This window comes from Grampus griseus, assembly GCF_964374135.1.
Source record: "Grampus griseus genome assembly, chromosome: 4".
Classification (NCBI taxonomy): Eukaryota; Metazoa; Chordata; class Mammalia; order Artiodactyla; family Delphinidae; genus Grampus; species Grampus griseus.
This window is the reverse complement of record NC_138997.1, coordinates 12,390,443-12,413,515: the sequence shown is the minus strand read 5'-3', so window position 1 is coordinate 12,413,515 and position 23,073 is coordinate 12,390,443. Positions and strand designations below refer to the sequence as shown.

Here is a 23,073-nt window from a genome sequence, read left to right as displayed (position 1 = left end):
ACACACACCCTCAAACTCTTTGATATAAAAGAATAAAATATACAATGTGCTTTTCTACCTTTCTTGTTGTCTAACTACCATATGGATGTGTTCTTCTGAACGTCTTCTTTGTTCTCTATATCTTTTTTAAAAATCATAGGATTCTTGGTAAAATCTATTTTCTTAGAGCTTATGTGTTAAATTACACTGGTGTATGTTTTGGCTAATTTATTATTAAAACCTGGACTCTTCCAACAAATGTCGCCCTCAAGATCAGTAAGCATAATGTTCTAGACTTTGTCCTCTCTCACGGGGTCTGAGGTATGACAATAAAGCCACGGTATATGACTTATAATTTCTCTTTAGTACCCATAGTATATACACTTTGAACCACCAAGGTGAGTTGACCTTCATCTCTCTTCATTTGCTTTCTCTGGTAGTAGTTTTATTTTTCTAGAATTACAATTAGTATTTTTTAAGTACTTCTTTTCTTACTTTATTCTTTAAATGAACAAACAATGATTGACTTTTTGATGGCATTTCTGTGAGTTTTAACACATGTATGAATTCATATAACCATCCCCACAATCAGGATACAGAATAATTCCATCACACTCATTATTTCTTTTCTTGTTGTTGGGTTTTGAGACAGCTTCTTACGTATTCTGCACAAATATACTTTATTGGATATATGATTTGCAAGTATTTTCTTCCAGTTTTTACTTTGTCTTTTCATTCTATTAATAGTATCTTTTGCAGGGAAAAATTTTACTTTTGATGAATTCCAATTTATCAATATTCTTCTTTTATAGATCATGTTTTTAGTGTTGATTCTGAGAATTCTTTGCCTAAACCTAGGTCATGATGATTTTCTCCTAAAAATTTTATAGTTTTATGTGTTACGCTTATAGCTCCAATCCAGTTTGAGTTCATTTTGACATAAGATGTAATGTTTTAAGTTGAGGGTTGTTTTCTTTTTTTACACATGAATGTCCAATTGCTCTGACAAGATTTGTTGAAAACATCATCTTTCTCAATCGAATTAACTTTGCACCTTTGTGAAAATCAGTTGACCTTAACTGTGTGGGCCTATTTCTGGATGCTGTATTCTGTTCCCTGGATCTATGTGGTTAGCCTTTTGCCAAAACCACAATTTATGGATTAAAATAGTGTTATAACAATTCTTAAAATCAGGTAGTTTTTAAAAATTGTTTCGGCTGTCCAAATTCCTTTGTTATTCCATGTAAATTTAGAATCAGTTTGTGTAAATCTACAAAAATTCCTACTTGGATTTTGATTGTTATTATGTTAAATCTGTACATTAATTTGAAGACGTGACATATTAACTACATTTTTTATTCCAATGCACAGTTTATGTCTCTCAGTTTATTTAGATTTTCTTTTATTTCTTTAATTAGTGTTTTGAAGTTGTTAGATTTATTCTGAAATATTTCATTTTTTGGAAGTATTATGAGCTCTATTTAAAAAAAACTTGAGCTTCCAATTGTTCATTGATAGTATATACAAACATGATTGATTTTTGTGTGTTGAACTTGTAGCCTGCAACCTTGTTAAGCTCACGTAATAATTCTAAGAACTTCTTTGTTGATTCCATGAGATTTTTTACATATACAGTATGTTATCTATAAATAATGACAGATTAATTCTTATTTTCTGATCTGTTGTCAGGCTTTACTGCATGGGCTGGGACTTCCAATAAAATGTTGAATAAGAGTGGTGAGAATTGTCAGTCTTGCCTTATTCTCTGTCTTATGGGGGAAAGCATTCATTGTTTCACCGAGAATCGTGCTGTTAGCTATAGGTGTTTTTGGTAGAAGACTTTTATCAGGTTAACAAAGCCCCCCTCTATTCCTAGTTTACTGCATATTTTTTATTATGAAGAGATGTTGAATTTTGTCAAATGCTTTTTCTGCTTTAATTGATACAATTATATGGGTTTTCTTCTTTTGCCTGTTAGTATGGTGGATTACATTGGTTGATATTCAAATATCAAATGAGCGTAGTTTATTCCTCTTTTTATGGGTTTGATTTGTTAGCATTTTATTGATTATTTTTCTGTCTATATTCATGAAGGATAGTAGTCTCTAGTTTTATTTTCTGGCACCATCTTTGGTTTTGGCATCAGGGTAATGCTGGATATGACTTAACTTAGTGAATACCCCTTGTACGTTTGAGAAAATACGTAATCTGCTTTTATTGATTTGGACTTTCTACAGAAGTCAGATCCAATTGGTTAATAGTGCTATTCAGTACTTCTATTCTTACTATTTTCTCTGTCTACTTGTTCTATCAATTATTGAGACAGGAATGTTGAAGTTTCTAAGTATAATTGCAGATTTGTCGATTTTTTTGTTTCAGTTCTGTCACTTTGGCTTTATGTATTTTGAAGTTCTGATGTTAGGTGCATATATTTTTAGGAGTTTTTATGTCTTCCTGTAAATGTTCCTTTTTATTATTATGTAATGTTTCTCTTAATCCCTAGTAATTTTCCTTGCTTTATAGTCTACTGTGTCTGTGATTAAGATAGCCACTGAAGCTTTCTTTTGATTAGTGTTTGCATGTTATATCTTTTTCCATTATTTTATATTTTACCTTCCAATATCATAATATTTAAAATAAATTTCTTATAGACATTGTACAGCTAAGCCTTTAAAAAATCATTCTGACAACCTCTATCTTTTATTCTGTCTTCTTGAACTATTTATACTTAATAAAATTATTGATATGTTTGGAATTAGGTCTACCATTTTTTATCTGTTTTCTTTTCCCTCTGTGTTTTGCTTCTGTTTCCCCTTTACTGCTTTCTTTGGCTTATTTTAATATGTTTTATTATTCCAATATATCTATTGAGTTTTTGACTGTCTCTTTATATAATTTTGTTTCTTAAGGCTTGCTGTAAAGATTACAACACACATATTTAACTTTTCACTGTATTACGTTGAATTAATATTTTACCAATTAAAGGAAAAAGTAGAAAATTCCTATAGGTTCCTTTACCTCCCTCATCTATGTTGTAGTTGTCAAATGTATTACTTCTACATACACTGAAAATCCAATCAAGACAACGTTTTTTGAAAGCAATATTTTTTGCTTTTTACTGATATACATATTTGAAAGAACTCAGAGGAAAGAATAATTTATTATGTTTATCTAGCTTCTACCATTTCTGTTACTCTTCCTTCATTTCTAATGGTCCAAATTTTCATCTTGTATTATCTCCGTTCTGTCTGAGAAACTTCCTTTGGCATTTTCTAGAGCAGGTCTGTGGTGATAAATTCTCTTATTTTCCCTTCATCTTAGAATTTCTTTATTTTTCCTTTATTTCTGAAGGATATTTGCTCTGGATATAGAATTCTTGGTTGACAGTTCTTTTCTTTAAGCACTTTGAAGATTCCACTTCCTTCTTATTTACATGGTTTCTAATGACAAACCCAGTCATTCAAATCATTGTTACCCTAAAGGTAAGGTACTGCTTCTCTCTGGTTGCTTTCAGGCATTCTTCTTTTTTCTTTTCTTCTGTTCAGCAATTTGATTATGATATCTAGACAATGATTTCTTTATAGTTATCATGTTTGGAATTTGCTGAGCCTCTAGAATCTGTCCTTTGTCAAATTTGGGAAGTTTCCAACCATGAATTTTTCCAGTATTTTTTCTGCTCCATGTTCTTTCTCCTCTCCTGTTGGTACTCGGATGACACAAAATTCAGACCTTTTGGTATTGTTCTATAGGGACCCAAGGCTTTGTTCACTTTTTTTACAGGTTTTTTTTTTTTTTGGTCTCTGTTATTTAGGGTAATTTCTCCTGATCTACTTTTTAAGTTTGCTGACTTTTTATTCTGTCATCTCCATTTTGCTGTTAAGCTTGTCCAGTAAGTAATTTTTAAGTTATTGAATATTTTAATTCTACAATTGTATTTTGTTCTACTTTATGTCTTCTGTTTCTTTGCTGAGGTTTCTCATTTATTTCAAGAGTATTCTCCCTAGCTTCATGAAGCATGGTTATAATAGGTTCTTTGCAGTCTTCATTGGATAATTCCAACATCTGTATAATCAGATCATCTGTTGATTTTCCTTTACCTTGTGAGTTCAAATTTTCCTGATTCTTCATATGGCAAGTAATTTTTAATTGTATCCAGAATTGAATAGTAGTTTGACTGTGGGTTTTGCTTAAGTCTTAAGAGGAAAGTTGATTATTGCGTTTGTTTCAACAGACAATCAAGCAGGTTAGGTGGAGGCTTCAAGTTCTGATTTGCCCCCTTTGGTTTGTGGTCCAAATGTCATTTCAGTTTTCAAAATGTTTGTAGTGCTATTGAGATCAGTACCAGATGAATGTCAGCTGGTTTCCAGTCTGGGACCTAGGCAATGGTCTACTTTGTAACTCAGTTGTCAAAGCCAGTGGTATGCTAATTAAAGTCAGATACATGAGTACACAGCTCTTAGGTCAGCCCTGGAGTACATGCACAACTTTATGAGTTTGATTTCTTGATTTTCCTCTTCACAGTGATCTGCCCAACACCTTCTGGCTCCCACAGGCCTCCCTTTCTGGTCCTCTGTACAGAAAACTAAGACTTTAGTGTCCTCTGTCTCCATGTTCTTCTCGCAACTGTGTCAGCATTTACTGCCAAGCAGCAAAAGGACAGAGAAAGAAAAAAAGCAATGAGGATTCACTCCATACTGTTGGGACCATAACTCTCTCATTATAGAGAGGATTCCCCTCCCTCAGAGTTTTATGTGCATCCCTGGCCATGACCACCATCTGGAGACTAAGGCAGGAGAAAGGAAAAACTAATAATTTAAACAGTTTTAAAAGCAGGAGATTTCCTCCCCTTTCTCTGACCCATGGGATTCCTCTTTTCCACAATCTTTTTTGCAGAAAGAAAGAGCTTTTCTTAGAGCTTTTTTGCTCTTCACCCATGCACACTTCTGGATTTAGAGCTTCCCTTGAGTTTATGCCAGGTGATACTGGAGAAAAAAAGATAAGGAATTAACCACTGGTTTGGTGTAACTTCAAATCCTGGCTATTTCCCCCAATCTTCCTGCTAAAATTTTCTCTTCAGCATCTTCAGATAGCTGTTTCTGCATTTATACGTGCATTTAGTGGGAGAGACAGAGTAGAGTGTGCTTACTCCATCTTCCTTATTACTTGAAACCTTTCTCAAGTACTGGTTTCTTTTTTGGTCACGCCACACAGCATGTGGGATCTTAGTCCCTTACCAGGGATTGAACGTGTGCCCCCTGCAGTGGAAGCACGGAGTCTAAACCACTGGACCGCAGGGAGGTCCCTCTCAAGTACTCTTAATTCACAATTTATTGCTCAAATTTGGTATTTCCATCGTACTTTAATAGTTCCTTGCAGTTTACAAATTGATTTGTAAAGTTATTAGTAAATTTCACATGAATAATTTCATTTGATCCTCACAACAAGCCTGTAAGTCTGAGTAGATATAGGAACTAAGATTCAAGGAGTCCATGCTTACCAGAGAAATGACGAGAGGTCCGATCCCAATTCCACAACAGCCTTTTAGGTTACTCTAATTCATTCTTTCATATTTCTATCTTGATGGTACTAGTCTCGTGTGAAAATATACATGAGTAATGTATTTAGGCCAAAACAGATTTAATTAAGCGCTGAGAAATCTGAGCAGAGAGAGTATCATACATCTTTCCATTTCTTTGCTTTGCTTTGGGCTCTTCCTTTTACCTGACATAACTTTCCTCACAACTCTACAGTCAGAGATGTGTTCAATCTCTATTACCTATATAAAACTGTCTCCATGATTACTACCTGGGTTTAGCTAGAATAATGACTAATGGCCAGTGCTAGGGAAGGGGTGTATGTTCCAGCCTTTCTCAGCTCCACTCAGCTGCAGGTTCTCATTAACTTAACAGTTACTATATTCCAAATGCTTTGCTAGGGTTAGCAAATAAAGGGAGAATGAGAGATACCGCAGTACCTCTCAATCTAGCAAAAGAGAAACATCATATTATTGGTTTGGCAAATACTGGCAAATAATTATTGTCTGCGCCTCATGTGCAATGCACTGTGTTAAGCCCACAATACTGGTAAATCTATGAAGTAGTACAATTATTATACCCACTTGACAAATGAAGAAACAAAACTTTCTGGAGAGGTTAAGTAGCTTATTCAAGGTCACACCATATGGTAAGTGGTGATGTCAGGATTTGAACCCAGATGCCTAAATATTAAGTGATTAGAATCCAGGTTTCCTAATGATACACTGGATTCTCTCAACTACTGCTTCTTTAAAGTTAATTAAACTTCGTTCTAGTTTTTTTTTTTTTTTTTTGCGGTACGCGGGCCTCTCACCGTCGTGTCCTCTTCTGTTGTGGAGCACAGGCTCCGGACGCGCAGGCTCAGCGGCCATGGCTCATGGGCCCAGCCGCTCCGCGGCATGTGGGATCTTCCCAGACCGGGGTACGAACCCGTGTCCCCTGCATTGGCAGGCAGACTCTCAACCACTGCGCCACCAGGGAAGCCCTTCATTCTATTGTTGTTCAGACAGATTAATCCTTCTGGATACCCAGCAGAGGAGTCACTAAGAGCTCCTTAAAGAAGATTTACTGCAACCAAACCAAGCCTACTGCCCATCACACCCAAGCTGTTTCATCTACTCTTTTTCATCTCAGCTAATGGCAACTGCATTCCTCCAATTGCTCAGACCAAAAATTCTGATGTGCTGTTAGTCCCCTTTCTTTCTCTCACACCTCACTTTTGGTATGTCAGCCAATCCTGTTGCCTATACATTTAAACTAGATCCAAAATTTGACAAGTCCTCGCTGTTCACAGTAATTACCTGATCCAGGTCATCATCATCTCTCATGGATTTGCAACACCAGCTCTAAAATCTTAGGCAAAACGAGTCCACCTGAAATGACACATAATTTCACAATGAAAAATATTCCCAAGGAGAGGTTATTGGCACTTTAATATATTTTTTCCACTTTGTAATATTAACTAAAATTGGCTCTTTCTTACTCCCTTATATCTGACTGCTATTTCGTCTTGGAGATGACTGATTTATCCATAAATGATACATATAACAATTATTAATCACTATTTTTGCTCTTCCAGAGCAAAACAAAAATTCTATTGTTGCATCAAGACCTATTTTTTTTTTCTTAATTAGATGTCTCAGTGAACGTCTAAGGACCTATATGTTAGGAAAGCTGTGATCTGGCTTGGAGTCAAGTAAAATGTCAAGCTTCATGTCAGGACGCTCTGGATCAGTGTTTTCTGTAACTCCAAGGAGATATATCCATACCACTTAATTTAATGACCTCCAAGTAAGTTCACTTTAGAGAGTTAAATCACAAAAGTACTGATTTTAGATGAATTCACGTTGGCTCAAATTCCTAGAAATCCCCAGTATACTTTTATAAATAACACTTTTCAGCAGTAAAGCACTTTGCCATTTATAATTTTCCCCACAAAGTGTGGTGGTAGCTAGCGCTGTACGCTGAATAGTCCCGGTCTCTTCCATAATAGGCTTGTGCTTCCTGACCTTTCTGTGGTTGGATGGGGCCTTGTCTAGTTCCAGGCAATGAATTAGGAACAGAAGTGATATATGCCAGTTTCAAGCAGATGATATAATTGCCTCCAGACCCTTCTTTCCCTCTGCATCTGGCAATTTTTCAGATGATGGCTACTGTATCATTCTGGGTTCCTAAATGATCACAAGCTAAGCCCCAACTGACTTGTTATGGTTTTTTATCATGAGCAAGAAATAAAATTTTGTTGCTTAGGTCACTGAGATTTTGGTTTTGTTACCACAGCATAACCTGGCCTAACCTGACTGACACATATATGTTATCTTATATGTTATCATAAAAATATATAATATATAATGCATATACACATACATATGTAAATATACATATACACATACATATATACATCTTATATGTGATCTTATATGATTCTCACAACAACCTCTGAGGTAGAGAGCTCAGGTTTAACTGTTCTTTCCTCTTGTATAGATAAGGATACTGAGGCTCACAGAGGTAAATACTTTGCCCTAAGTATACAGAATTAATAAGTGAGAAAATTAGGAATGAAAATTAGATTGACGGACTTCACATCTCTGCTCTTTTAAAAAGATATAACTCTAAACACAGAATCTTCTACTTCTTTTTTTTTTAAGATGTTGAGGGTAGGAGTTTATTAATTAATTTATTTTTGCTGTGTTGGGTCTTCGTTTCTGTGCAAGGATTTTCTCTAGTTGTGGCAAGTGGGGGCCACTCTTCATTGCGGTGCGCGGGCCTCTCACTATCGCGGCCTCTCTTGTTGCGGAGCACAGGCTCCAGACGCGCAGGCTCAGTAGTTGTGGCTCATGGGCCTAATTGCTCCACGGCATGTGGGATCCTCCCAGACCAGGGCTCGAACTCGTGTCCCCTGCATTAGCAGGCAGATTCTCAACCACTGCGCCACCAGGGAAGCCCTACTTCTAACTCTTGACACAAATATTTTCAACTTGAAAATTTTCAAAGTGGAATATTATGTGTCATAATTTATATTAAAAATATCATGATGCACCACAATATTTCATGTTATCCCATATCTGTGATAATTTACCTCCGTCTTTTAACTGATCAGAGTAGCCATGAGATAAAGAATACAGGAAGGTTATAAATGTCACTTTTTAAAGTACGTAGTTTGAACTAAAGGTTACTCTTTAAAAAGTGTTTATTTATACAAAGTAGAGCCTTGACAACACTAACCTTGTATTCATAATATACCCCTATAACAATATTATGTTGTGGAGCTCCATTCTCTTGAATGGGGAAAACACACACCAGTTCACTCTTTCAGGAAAATGTACCTTAAGAGATTTCTCAAAGCAAGGAAAGCAAAACGGTTTATGCTGAGGTAAGCTGGTTAAAACAACAACATCAACAATAACAAAAACCTTACCGACTACCTAGGATTTGGTGTATGAACAGATTGAAAAGTTTTCAGGCCTGGATCCTTCAGTAACCCTTGTTTCTGAAAGCCTACATCCTGTAAAACTATTCTGGAGCAATTATTAACCACACAATGAGCCTGCGAGACAGCAGATGCTAAGTTCTCCTTTCCCTCCCTTTTTACCTCCTCAGTCAAACATATTTGTAGAGTACATATTTATCTACTTAAAAAAAAGAAAAAACCCTGTTACCGCCCTTCTAACAGGAAATAAGCAGGACTTCTCCTCATAGGTTATAAAAATATTGACAGTAGATAATGGGCCTGTATAAGATACTGGTGGGAAGTGAGTTAATAATCACAGGATCGAACTGCAGGGGGCTTCAGATGCTGCCTAACACCAGAATGGCAATGAATACCATTTTTGTTAATAACTTGCTGGTGACAGAACGCTCTTTCAACCTTGCTTTACTGGAACTGGAAAACACAATACCAGAGATATATAGTAATAAGATATACCTATCTTATTTATATCCATGAATTAATTTTCCACAAATATAAGAAAGAAATAAGCATTGTCTCTATGAGAAAAAAACATTTGCTAAATTTATCTAAATTAAAATGTGATTAGGAGTAATTAGGACTATTGGAGGATAAAACTGTCCTTTTTAAACACTGCAAGAAAGTAAACTATTTTAGCCAAACAATTACCTAATTTAATGAACTATCTAGAGAATTTTCTTTTAAAAACGTTACTGTAGTTCAGTACTCTCGTAAGCCTTAGATGTTAGAACTTTTCAGAAATCTAAGAAGTTTCCATATAGCCTAAGAAGATCAAGGTAATCTTCCACCAGAATCAGAGTTCTTTTAGGGATGTTCTATAACATAGATGATCTACGTTTTCTTAGAAATTAAACTTTCAAAGGAGGCAACCACACGATGAAAATACCAGTTTTATCCTTCTCCTGAAGCGTAAATCTTTACTGCCCTTCTGTATAAAGCAAACTGAAAAGATACGATGCATCATTTTCTGTAATGATTAACCCCCTATTTGCCAGCTGTCCTGGTGAATACCTCTAGACTTGAGCAGACATTAGCAACCTCAAGTCGTACAGGTGCAAATCCCTTCTGTAAGTTTTGCAGTAGCGCTCTCTCTTCTCTCTCTCTCTCTCTCTCTCTCTCTCTCTCTCTCTCTCTCTCTCTCTCTCTCTCTCCCCCTCTCCTTCCCTCCCTCCCTCCATCCCTCCCTCCCTCCCTCTCCTTCCCTCTCTCCCTCCCTCCTTCCCTCCCTCTCTCTTCTGATTTCTTCAAGTATTATTATTTTAACCAAATGTCTTATGCATTCATTCTTTTCTTCCTTATGGAGTAAATTTTGAAATTATTTAAATCTTCTGCTGTCTGTGAAACATATAATGGTGAAACCATCAGTTAGAGATGAAACTAGTTTACTGTTGAAAAATTCAGGAGCAGCCAGTGAAAGGATCAATTACCTTGGTAAACTTCAGGACACAGTTCTGAATGGTTCATTGCATTTCCTCTATTGTTCTTTGTAAATGTCCTGCAAACCAGTTTACCAGCATGATGGACCAAAATTATTCCCATTGATTGAAGACAGAGTCTTTGGGAGAATTTCATTTATTGCCTAGATGAAAATAAACTGAAAAGAGTACACGACGAAAAGAAACAGAAAGAACTGAGGATGGTTTTTAGAGAGAAATCATCCTGAAAAGTGTATTGCCTAGTGGCTATTCGGTATTGAAAGCAGCAGCAAGTTCTCTGGGTGGCAGTCAAGGTGAACTTGAAAAAGGCGTTCCTTGAAGCCGTGTGAATATTGCAGGCCGGCGGAGGAATCCTTCCGAGCAAAGACGTGTTGGTGAGCTCTGATGCTAACGATAACGGGAGTATTAAATGAAGGTTACTATAGCAAGGTGCCTGCCCGGGGGAAGAATTCTGACCGCAAAAGAAATAGAGATCTCTGACTCTTGATCAAACAGATGGGCTGGTGCTGACCTGCATCAGTGATCCCGAGTTGATTAACCGAGATTAGGAGGCGAAAGTCGACAGCGCAGCCAACGAAACACTGCTGGGGCTTTTCGTCTGGAGAGAGAGGGGAGGGAAAAAAGAATAGGGGAGAAGAAAACCCAGGGAGAGAAAACCTGCAGTTCACACCGACAGGAGATCTGGTTTCCCCAGCTCTTCGCCCAGCCGCGCTTCCCGCCTCTGCTCCCTTCCCGGGCCAGAGTTCAGGGCAGATGCCCGCAGCCGCTCCTACAGGAGGCGCTGCAGAGTTTTCGATCTCTGCAAGGTGTGAACTTGCATCACCCCTGCCCCGCCGCTGGGAGGAAGCCGTGCAGTCATGCACGCCACGCAGCGCAGGGGCTGCTCGGGTCCAGCCCTGAGCGCGGGAGGCGAGAGGCGAAGAGGGAAAACCCGAGGAATGGAGAGCGATGAGGTTAGAGAGGCTTTGGTAAAGGAGCAGAGACGCGAAATAAAATCACTAGCCACAAGGATCAGTACTGGGGACCAAAGAGCGAGGACGTGGGGGAAGAAAAACGTGAGGAAGGGCCCACGAGATGACTTATAAGGGCTGGGGGGAGTGATAGAGACGTGACAACTGAAAGCAGAGAACGAATGAGAAGCCCTTGAGAGCTCCTAAGAAGGAAGGGAAGACGGTCCGCGGAAGGGACTAATGCTCTAGAAAACGCAGGTAGCGAGGGAAAGTGAGGGAGACAAGAGGCTGGCAGGGTGCGTCGGCCTTCCGGGGATCGCGCGGTGTGGCCGGAGCGGCGGCCGCGCGTCCTCAGGTCCCCAGCGCACGGGGTCAGCGCGGGAAGCATCTTTGCGAGACGACCTCGGGGCATCGATCGTTTCAGATAAATCCCGGGAAGTCCTACTGGGGGGTCTCTGAGCTCGGATACCTTGCTCTGATTCGAGGGGCACACGGAAAAGCGCTTCCCAAATAGTTAACAATGGCACTTATTAAAAGGACCATCGGAACACAGAGGTGGTAGCACTTACCCCAGCCTGGGGAGCTCAGGGGTTAGGAAAAAAGTCAAAGAAGGGCAGGAAGAACGGTTAGAAAGGCCTTGTAAGAGTTTTCAAGACAGAGAGACGTTCTGGTGTTGGCTGCAGTCAAGTTAATGAGTCTAATTTAAAGAGAAAGCAAGACAAGGGATTCTGTGGCCCAGCAGAGCACGCAGAGGCCTGGGTGACCTTGATTCTCACTTCTCTCTTCCATGGGTACTATCTGTCTACCATCGGGACAGTGACAAAGTCAAAGTAGATATGGCTTCCTACCCTCAAGGGGCTGGCCCTTTAAAATAAAGTAGCAATTTCAGTGGAGTATATAGAGCTTTGCTTGAGGTTCCAGGAGAAAAGAAAAAGGATGAATCTTCATGACATCTTGGAGGATTGGAGAGGCACCCAGAAGTGGTGAGCTCAGAGGTGAAAGCAGATTTTTGAGGACAAGCTCTGGTTAACAAGATGAATTACTTTCTTCTTTATTTCCCAGGAGCGTGAGGGTGGAGAGGGGGGTACACCCAAAGGGACCCACATGTAAAATGGCTGGTACCTGGGAAAGCGCTCCAGAGACTCTCCCAAAAGGACCCGACTAAATTACTCCCCCCCCCCGCCCGCCTTCCATAGCCCTGAGAAGCCCTGGGCTTCCTCATTAATATAGTCTTTGGCTGAGCAAATATGCCTCCCTGCCCCACCCTCCAGTCCTTGGACATGTAAGAAAACACTGAAACAAAGCCATGTCCTTGGTTTGAGTAGGTCACCTCTCTTTGTTGATAGCAAAATGGACACAGTGGAGGGATGAGAAGAGAGACACATACAACAGAATATTGGGAAAGCAGCCTCCTAGCCTATAGTGAACTCCTTAGGGTCATTTTCAGAGTAGGGCTAAGTAGAAAAGATGCTTTGTCACAGCTTTGAACTCCCTTTCTGGAAATAGGAGTCATATAGACAGTCCAAAATAGTGCGTGTGCGCGGAGGGGAGTTTGGCTAGGTGGGTCACATGATACCATAATGCAGGACAGGTTAGGAAGCAGTCTGGGTTTAGGACTTGGCAAAAAAGACTCTGAACTCAGTCCTTAGGAGCTGTCCTGGGATGCAGGTGGGAAGGAGCAATGAGGGATACGTAGCATGTGGGAACGTATTTAGGCATGACAGCAAGTACAAATTTTATTTCTTGGCCCTAAAATGTGGCCTATGTAACCGCTTGCAAATTTTCCTCTTTTTGATTAGAAATATTTTCTGCTTCTCAAACAGCCCTAGTCCTCACTTCACTCTTTGTGGTGGGGGGCAGGTTGTGAAAGCATCTAAGTCACAAGCAATACACAAGAGATTGCTTTAAACCAGTGAATGGAAGTGTTAGAAAATGGAGTACTGATTTGTGATAGGTAGAGAACAGAACTTTTCAAAACAAAGAGATATTTTTTCAGATATTGAACCCATCAGGCAGTGGTAAATGTTACTTGGAAGAAGGTTTAAGGGAAAAAAGCCGATAGCTCAGATGACCAGGGGAATAAAAAATGCATGTTATCATTGAATGAATCCACAGCTACAAATGTAGCAGGTTAATTTACTTCACCCTTCAAGAGAAACAGTAAAAATTATAGCCCCATTTTCTCACCAACCTTACAAGCATAGATAGAGTGACAACTTGGGGGAAATGACGTGCTTTGGGACCATTACTCTTCAGGACACACCCTCATATAACATTCTCTTGTCTCATTCCCTAACCTGCATGTGTGTTTAGTATTTGGATGAATTTGTCCAGGTGAGAGCAGAAATGAATTTCTATACAGGATAAGAGCACTCAGGTCCAGTATCAGCTGAATCAGAGGAACAGAGCTGGCATTCTAACTGAAAATTACGCTAACCAGTTATCTCTTAAATCTGTCACCTTGAATTGGAGCCTGATTCGTGGCCATCTCCAAAGAATTCTCTCTCTCTGGAGCAAGTGTAAAATGGAAGAGTTTAGGAATCTCTAACACCATCACCGGCAAGTTTGACCAAGAATAGGAGGGGCAGGTGTAAGGTGACTGGCTGAAAATATGCACCCGAGGCAGGTGAAATTTGGCAGAAAGAACTCTGACTCTCGACTCAGGGAGACCTGTGACTCTGGTCTCTGTGGTGCTGAGGCTATGTTACCTTCAGCAGGCCATTTGATGTCTCCCAGAGCCCCAGTTTCTTCTGGTATGAATTTATGACTACACTCTCACTAACAACTTTATAAAAAACAACATAAAGGTATCCTCTGAGTTCAAAAGGAAGGGACTAGAATTGTGGTTGATTTGAAGATTAGCTCCGAGGGTTTCACACCACTCAGAATCTCTGTTAGTTTTGAAGGAAACAATGAAGGCTATGAACAGGGTACCCTTGGAACTGTGGATGAAATAATTTGATGGCCAGCATAAGACTACAAAGCTGGTTGGCCCATTTGTAGCAAGAATGCCACTCTCACCCAGGGCACAAAGCTTCTTTTCCATGTTTCACTCTGAGATTCCACCAAGTTCTACGTTCTGTAAGGGCAGAGGCTCTATATTATTTTTGTGTTCCTCTCCTGGTGGTTAACCCCAGTCCTACTCTGCCATCAGCACCCAGGAAGTGCCTATTCATTGATGAAGAAGAGAAGATGGGGGAACATGAATAAGAGACAGTGGAGAAAGAGTTTGGAAGGAGTAAAAGAATTATTCACCAAAGGAAGTCCTGCTCTTTCATGAGATCATTGCCTTCTAAATCATAAAATTTCTTTCCTCTGTATTCTCGGATTACCATTATCAACACAAGGGAACAATTACTTTTTCGGTCAGGTGGCTGACTCTTCCTTGGAAGTCAATGGCCCTCTAAACTCATGCTGAGTTGTTACGGACTTTGTTTACCAAACTTAAACTAAGGGCATCATGACACCCCGACTCTGTCCCCCTATTTCTCTTAGAGTTTGTGTAGCCTGAGAAAATTCGTGCTCCCTGCTTTTCACAGGCATTCACTGGTTATGATTTTGGCTTCTCTCATGAGCCAGGAGTCAAAGGTCTTGTACCTCCTTGTCTGATGCCCTTATGCCTCCAAAGGCAGGTGGTGTCACTTTAGAGTTAAAATACCTCAGGCCTAGAGCATATTGTCCCAGGCCCCATAGGGTGAAAGCAGCAAAGTCAGGTTCATGGGCTCCAAGAAGCTAAATTGCCTGCTGCTCTCTTCTTGGAAGAATGACTGAGTGTCATAAAAGAAGGCAAAAGGGGATTACTGTAGCCAGTGTTCATTTCCATAGGAAATCTCAAAACGTGGTCTGTCAGAGACTCCTGTAGGTCAGTGTTTTTCATAACGTCCTTTTTCCACTTGCATCGGATTCAGCTGGGAGTGCTGTAGGAAGCTTCCTGGCATGACTCTTTGACCTACCAAATCAACATCTGTTGGGTTATAAGAAATTTTAGGAAAAAAAATACTGTATATTTTTGCTAGGTTGTTTCCAGAAGCAGATACATGTTATTAAATATGAAAAGAACTGACCTTCTACTTTCCTGATCCACTAGTGGCCCTATGTTTTCAGATGTCTCTTAGTTTTGTGGCCTTTAAGATTCAAAGGCCACAAATGATGCCTACTCCTTCTTCAAATGCTACCTCGGGCTTCCCTGGTGGCGCAGTGGTTGAGAGTCCGCCTGCCGATGCAGAGGACACGGGTTCGTGCCCCGGTCCGGGAAGATCCCACATGTCGCGAAGCGGCTGGGCCCGTGAGCCATGGCCGCTGAGCCTGTGCTCCACAAGGGGAGAGGCCACAACAGTGAGAGGCCCGCCTACTGTAAAAAAAAAAAAAAAAAAAGCTACCTCACCCCCAGGTTGAGGACCCCCCCAATCCTAGTCCTTCCCCCACCAGCACCACAGAGACAAGAGTTTGTAGGGGCAGAAAGCAACAAGGATTGTGAGCAACTGTCTTTGGAAGAGAAAAATAAGTGGCTAGTGGTCTCAAAGAACAACTACCTCCCTTGGATTGGGAAATCCCAAGATAGCCACCTGAGATCCTAGCCCACACCTTCCTTCCTCATCCTGAGAATAGCTGGGCCTGGTGAACCTGCTGGCCATCAAAACACCATTTCCTTTATGAGATCACGTAACTCTTTAATCAGAATTGTTAAAACTAAAACCAAAACCAGAAAACTTATATTGGAGAGCATCTAGCTTTTCATGCCTTTGGGGGAAATTTCCGGTTTCCCTGAAGAAAAGTATGAGCTTGCAGCGTGGGCCTAGGCTCCCTGGAGATTAGGCAGCAAGACCCACTTTTATTTGCCTCTTGTTTTTGGAAGCAGGGCTGAAATAGCAAAAGGCACTGTGGAATGGAGAGAGGCCCCAAATCTTTGCTCCAAAATGCTTAGTTCTGCTTTTCTCAAGGAGCGGCAGGAAAGAAAGTCGTATACTTGTGTCTGAGCCCTGGATTGTGAGAGACAGTGCCCGTGCACTCTTTCCAATTAAACTCTCAGCCTCCACAGACAGAGAGTCTATAGAATATTTTAGCATAAGCGGGGGACTGAAGAACTGAATCTTTGACGAGAAGAGGTGATCGCATCTTCCAGGGCAAGCCCTGGGCCGGAGAGTCGCGCAGCGCGTCCGCGAGGCCCTTGGCGCCGCAGGGAGGGTGCGCCGGCTCCCCCGTCCCGCTCCACGGCTTCAGGTGCCTCCGTCCGTCCCGGGCGACCCCGCGGCTCGCCCGCCGCCGCCGCCAGCTTTCCTCCCCGTGGCATCGCCTGGCTTTAGCTCTGCGCGCCTTCTCTCCTCGCCGGGCCGGTTGCCGGGAGGGGCAGTGGGCGGTGGCGGCTCCCGCTGCGAAGCTGGGGGAGGAGAGGGGCCGGGGCCGGGCGCGGGAGGCGGCGAGAGACGCTCGCTGCTGCGAATTCTGCCGGTGGGGGGCCCAGGAAGGCCGCGGATGGGGAGTAGGCCGAGGTTGAGGAGGCCGGGGAGGGGTGATGATGGTGTTAAATGTGGCCGCGCAGCTCCCCGGGGAGCTGCCTGAAAGGAGAGTGCGCTCACCAGCTGACAGCGCGTGCTCCGCTCCAGACGCTCGGCACCGCGGCCAGGAGTCTCTGCCAGCCCCTCTATTGTCAGCCGTCCTCTAATTAAGAAACGCTCCCATTACGGCAAAGCACCTCCACGCTTCTCGGTTCCTGTCCTTTTCTTTATCTTCCCCCGACTTCCCTCCTCCCCGGCCTCTCCCCTGCATCCCAGGATTTAACCCGTTCTGCGCTCCGTTAGCCTCTTCTTGCTAGTGGCCTAGCAGAAGGGGAGGGACCTCCATGGGCCGCGTCCAGGACTCTGTCCGACCTAGGGGGGAGGATGGCTGGTGAGAGCAGGGGTCAAAAGCAACGAGGAAAACTTCACCTTGATTCCAACTACCTCCCAGCCCCCATCTCCCACCGCATCTCGAAACACCGACGGCAAGCGATCCAACGACGAGAGGTCGCGTTTAACTCTCACTAGGACTTGCTGGGGTTTCCAGAGTGCAGTTGACGAGTCTAGATTGCAGTTGCCAAATGGGTCTTGAACTTTCAAATGAGCAGAGGGGAGAAGTAACTACAAGATATCCTTTTAATGAAAGACTGCTTACTTGGCTCAGGTTTAAATCTATAAAATCAATAGAAAGGCCTAATGAAAGCCTTGGTCCTGCCTTGGTTAAGATTAAGGAAATTAACCACCCCCCCTTTTTCTTCTGGTCAAGCTGGACCCCCAGTGAACAAGGTACCACGGAGAAGTGTTTAAACTTGACAGTTGCCAAAAAGAAACTTCCTGCAGTTTTCTGTGAAATCAAATACGTTTCAAAAAGTGTGGTGAGCCAAAATCCTCCACAAATAAAAGTGGTGGTGGGGTGGAAGACAGAATATGAAGCAAGCTGTTTAACGTATATAAAACTCCAGAAAGCACCAGCAGCCTGGCCAAAGACTAACCCGATTTATCTATCTTCATTACTTTAAGAAATGCTGCCTCTTTGTTTGTTTGGGTGATATTAAGCATGCTTAACGTGCACACATAGTTGATTCCTTTGCTAGTATCTTGGATACTTGGATCTGACTTTGGAAGGTAGAAGCTAATTGCTAATAATGGAGAGAAAGGAACCAGTCAGCATGGCAGGAGTGGTCTGGCATATGGGGAATGAGCGCTCAGAAATACTCAATATTCAAGTTTCCAAAATATTAATGAGATTATAGCAACCTGCAGCTATATGTTACAGCTTGTTAATGGAGTGTAAGAGAGCAGAGCTGCCAGACGTTTGTTATGCAAACTCCATAGCAGAACCTTAAAATGGAAATGTGATTGGACATCTCTTTCAAAGAAATGCCAGTGTTAAAAGAAAGAAAGTAATAGAATGAAGGAAAGAAAAGAAAAGAGGTGAAAGTCCTCATCTGAACTTTGAACACTTAATTTATCAGAGAGTAATTTGGCTTTTTTTCTGCATATCTTGATGGGTCAGAAGAATTCATCCTCACTTTTCAGTCAGTGTGATATAGAATTTCCAATCTGATATTCTGTATGGCTGTTCTTTTCAGAAGAAATGGAAAGTGATTCCATTGAATGAAGCTGGCATTTTCTCCAATTCATATATAATGCCACTAACATTTAAAAGTATAAATATCTATCATTGGGGTACAAGGGGGAAGACCCCTGAACATTTACATAGCTGTAGCTCCTAACTATCGATTTTCTTAGAGAAAATTTTGTGAGCACATTGACCTAGTGGGTGGGAGTAGTAAGCTCAGTTCTGGATATTGACATTTTCAAGCTGTGTAATTTTGGGGCAACTCAGGGGGAGTCGTTTCTTCATTTGTAAAAGATGGCAAGGAAGAGTTTTGAAATTTCTACGAGTCCATGAAGAGAAAAGGAATAACTTGTAAGAAGCTTTTAACTCTGGTTAACACAAAAGGAGCAGAAACTTTTGGGAAATGAAATATAGATTATTTTCCTTGAGGAAAAAAATATCGCAGCTTTATTTTTCTTAGTCCTGTCCTTCCCCTACTCATTCGTAAGAGTTGTAAAAGCATTCTAGGTCCTCTTCTCTCTTTCTATCCACACATGCACGCAAAACCAAGCCAAAAAACTATAAATAACTATGTGTGTGCACATTCTGCAGGGTTGCTGTATGTCCATGCCTGTTGAGTCTGCTTATTGAGAGCGAAATGGAAATGTGTTAGAAGCAATCGCTTGATTTATTCAGCAGCCCGAAGATTCCTGATATTTATCGGGAGCACGGCAAACTCATTGGGTGCAAAAGGTTATCTAGGGGACAGGTGCATTGTTTCTGCCCCTGGAAAGCGTCACGAGCCGCCGCTCACCTCTCACAGAGTGCTGGCGGAGGCTCTGGCTTCCCTTGGTCAGGTGAAAGCCATGGATCCCTAGGTGGTCAGCTAATAGCTTCTTCCTCGGTTCCCTGCTCAAGACCAGAACTGTACTCCCTCACCCATTACTTTTTCCGCAAACCCAGTTTGTGGCGCTCTCCTTTTTTTTCAAGGTGCTGGCAGGGAGAAGAGGACGCAGGAGCAATTAAACTAACCCTCTCTCGCTGCGCCCTCCCCCCACCCCGCTTCCCTGTTCTCGCAATTTGTTACCTCAATGTAGACACAAAATACAAAGGATTTAGCTTAAAATCAACCTCTCAAATCCAGCGAAGTTTAACCAGTGGAAATTTGGCCAATTTTTAGTTTAACAAATAGTTTTACTCTCACGTTTGCCAAAAACATTTTTAAAGGTCTGCTTTGTGATCTCTCCCATACACGCGCTGTATTGGCTTTTTCAAAATCTGTGATCCTGAGAACCAGAATATACTTTTCCTGAGGACCCTGAGGTGAGAGTGAGCGCACTGTTAGTTTCTGTGACCGACTCAAAAATGTAGTTAAATGTTTTCTACATAGGCATTAAGTCAGAAGGACAAAATTAAAGCAAACATCATCTTCATTGGAAGAAGCAGAATTGTTTGGAAAGAAAAAAAAATGAGTGTAGCTCAATGATTTCCTAGGACAACTCCAGGAAATTGATTTCCTAGGACAACTGCTCATTGAATCAATGAGCCTCGATACCCCTTTCCCCTCAAGTTCTTTTCCATTGTTCTCTTTTCCTCTCCCCGCCTCTCTCACTCCCCCCAGAAAGAGGAGAGAAAGTGAGAGACAGAGGGAGGAAAGGAGAGAAAGCTTGTGTTGTGTATTTGAACTACAAGAAAAGCTTTCAGCCTGGCTAAAGTTTTTATGAAGTGAAATAGCTAATCCTGGTAAAGTTCACTACCCCTGGCTAGATCCTAAGAGATCTCAATTTCTTGCAGGAATTGTTGGGAATGGAATAAGGAAGCATGGAAAGATCCTGGAGAGATTCTAAAGGCACAATTGTACTGCAAGTTTGGGAAAGGTTTTACCTCACAATTTAATTATTGACTTAAACACTTTTCTATATAGGATTTCTGGTACTATGTGAAGGCACAAGGTCTGTAACGGAATTTTTCTTCAAAACTCTTGGGTCACACAAATTTGCATTTAATAGAAGACAATCCAAATCTTCAAGGTCATTTTAAACTGTTTTTAATGCTTATATTAGAATGAAATAAGTAAGTGACAAATAGAAGTTATTTTCACGTTTATTTTTATCATTTGCAAAAGGAATACATAAAACAATGGCAGTTGGCTTTGCTAAATTAAAATAAAATGATCTCGAGTAGAAAACGTAAAAAAAAAACGAATCAAGATAAGTAGAAATGGTAGCAAACACTCAATAATAAATAAGTTTTCTAATATTAACAAAGCAGAATAAAATTGACCAAATGCTTTTGACACTACTAGATGTGGTTTTTTTATTTAATTTTTAAAAACAAACATTTGCAAAGAGCTTAAGGGTAAGTGGCCGTGTTTTAAAAACAGAAACAAAACTGGTCTGCAATTGGCAGTTGAGTTTGTCCCAGAGCCGCAGCAGTAGCGGCTGATAAAGTGCGTGCGCCAAGTTTCCTAAAAGACGCCAAGGTTCTCGCGGTCCGATATACATACTGGGTATGTTTATACGATATAGAAACCTCAAAGTTCCTTGCTTTCTGACAGTTCCATAGTCAAAAGTTATCCACTTTGGAAGCATTAACTTTGCGTTTCATAATGCATTTTGGGAGACAACCTCGGAATACTCACTCTCCCACACGTGAGTGCGCGCAACACACAGGGATGGATGCCCAGGGTATAAAATAAATCAAACACAAACCAGTGACAGAGAAGAAGATGCGACGTTTTAGCAGCGTATTGGCAGCAGGGAACTAGAATAATGATGCTATGTATGAGTACATATAATTATACCTTATCTCTCTACAAGGGGAGCAGACTGTGGGAGGAAAGAACCCAACTTTAACAGCAAGCTTTCACCGAACAATATGGACGGTAGGGAGTTTGGAACAGCGGCGGCTTTTGCAAACCATCAAATGTAGCTGCCATCTGAAGCCAAGCCGTTGCTAAACAACGACCATCGCTTAGCAAAATTTAAAAGGGTGCGGGGATCTTTGCCCGCGGGGCTTTCCGCGCCCTGGGAAAGGGTGATTTTGTTTCTGTCTCAGTTTTCCGGGTTTCTGTCACCTTCCTAACTTGCCTCATCCGAGTCACTGTAATGGGAATGGGGGGAAAACTCTCCGTCGCTTCTGTGGGACCGCGGCGAAGTTTTGCTACTTTCTTCCTGCACTGGCTGCAGGATGCCCCCAGGCAGCGAAGGCGACAAGTTCTTTTGCGCCATCATCGCCGTCAGGGCGCTGTCCTCGAAAGTCGAGAAGTGCAGAGCTTCCAGCTGCATCGAGTATCCTCCGGCGGAGGCCGGGGCCGAAAAGCGAGTCCGGCAGCTTCCGGGCGGGGTCGGCCGCTGCCCCACTCCCGAGGCTGGCGGCGTCCCCGCTGCGGTCGCGGTGCCCGCGCCTGCTTCGTAGGGGACGGCGGCGCGAAGTTGGTGGTGTCCGCTCTTGCATGATGCTGGCGGCGGCGGTGGCTGGTCCCCGCCGCTGGGCGTTTGAAGCAGCTCGGACAATGCGTTAATGTAGATCTGGGCCATCTGCAGGGTCTCATACTTGGACAGCTTCTTGTCGTTGTTGAAGGACGGGATAACGTTGCGAAGCTGGTCGAAGGCGTGGTTCAACCCGTGCATCCTGCGTCGCTCCCTGGCGTTGGCCGCCAGCCTCCTTTGCTTCTGCACCCCGTTCACCTGTTTGCTGGAAGGGGCGCGCTGGCGGCTGCAGCCCAGCTCGTCTACCACCACCCCGCCTTTCAGCTTGCACAGCTGTTCCCGCACTTTCACCGGCCCCGGGCTCTTGCTGCTGCCACTGCCGCCGCTCCTTCTCACCAGCTCTCCCCGGCCGTCCGCCTCGTCCCGGGGCGCCGCGGCCTCGGAGGCACCCAGCTCTGGGGAATGGAGCAAGTACTGGGCGGCGCGTGCCGTGCAGATGCCCTGCAAAGTGGGAGCCAGCCAGGCGCGTGGGTCGGTGCTGTCCAGGAGGGACAGCTCGGCCGGATAGACCGGATGCTCTCTCGTCTGCAGGGTCGCAGGTGGCTGTGATGGCGGCGGCTGCGGGAGGTGGTGCGGCTGGGGATGGCGGTGGTGGTCCCCCAGCTCCTTCACTTCAGCCCACTCTTGTGCATGCAGCAGGCGGGACATTGCACTGCAGAAGCTCGGAGGCGCAGGGTTGGAGGAGCCGCTGGCAAACAAGCTCAACAAAAAAAACCCTTCCCGGGTCTCTACTGCAATGTCTTATTTTTTTTTTTTCTCCTCAACCCTCCCCCACCCACTCGGAGATCACACACCAGGTCGCGTGCAACGAAGCTTCTCCGGTTGCTGAAGGCGCTGCGCCCCTTTAAAAAGCGGCACGCGCCAGTGTGTCTCCCCCCGCTCCTCTCCCAGCCCCCTCCTCGCGCCGGTCGCGTGTCTGCTCAGCCAATGGAGGGCGCGGGCAGGCGCGTGCGAGCAGCCAATCAAAGAGTTTTTACACCCGGGGAAAAGTTCCTGCTAACCGAGCGCTCGGGCGCCCGCTCTAGGATTTTTTTTTTTTCTTTCTTCCCTGCTCCTTTCTTTTTCCTTCGTAAATTCATATGTTAATTGCGGGTTGTAATTTGACTCCGGTGTTGTATCACTCCCGCCAGTTGCTGGAGTGCGGGAGCGGATGCGGAG

The 23,073-nt window shown here is 42.6% G+C and overlaps 1 protein-coding gene across 1 annotated transcript; it reads right to left on the bottom strand.

Annotated features, from left to right (window-relative positions):
• Positions 1 to 21,504: 21,504 nt before the first annotated feature.
• Positions 21,505 to 22,563, bottom strand: ATOH1 (atonal bHLH transcription factor 1; the record flags this gene model as incomplete). Its single annotated transcript, XM_082653413.1, has 1 exon — positions 21,505 to 22,563. The coding sequence occupies one exon, from the start codon at positions 22,561 to 22,563 to the stop codon at positions 21,505 to 21,507; it is 1,059 nt and encodes a 352-aa protein (XP_082509539.1).
• Between the last annotated feature and the right edge of the window lie 510 nt (positions 22,564 to 23,073).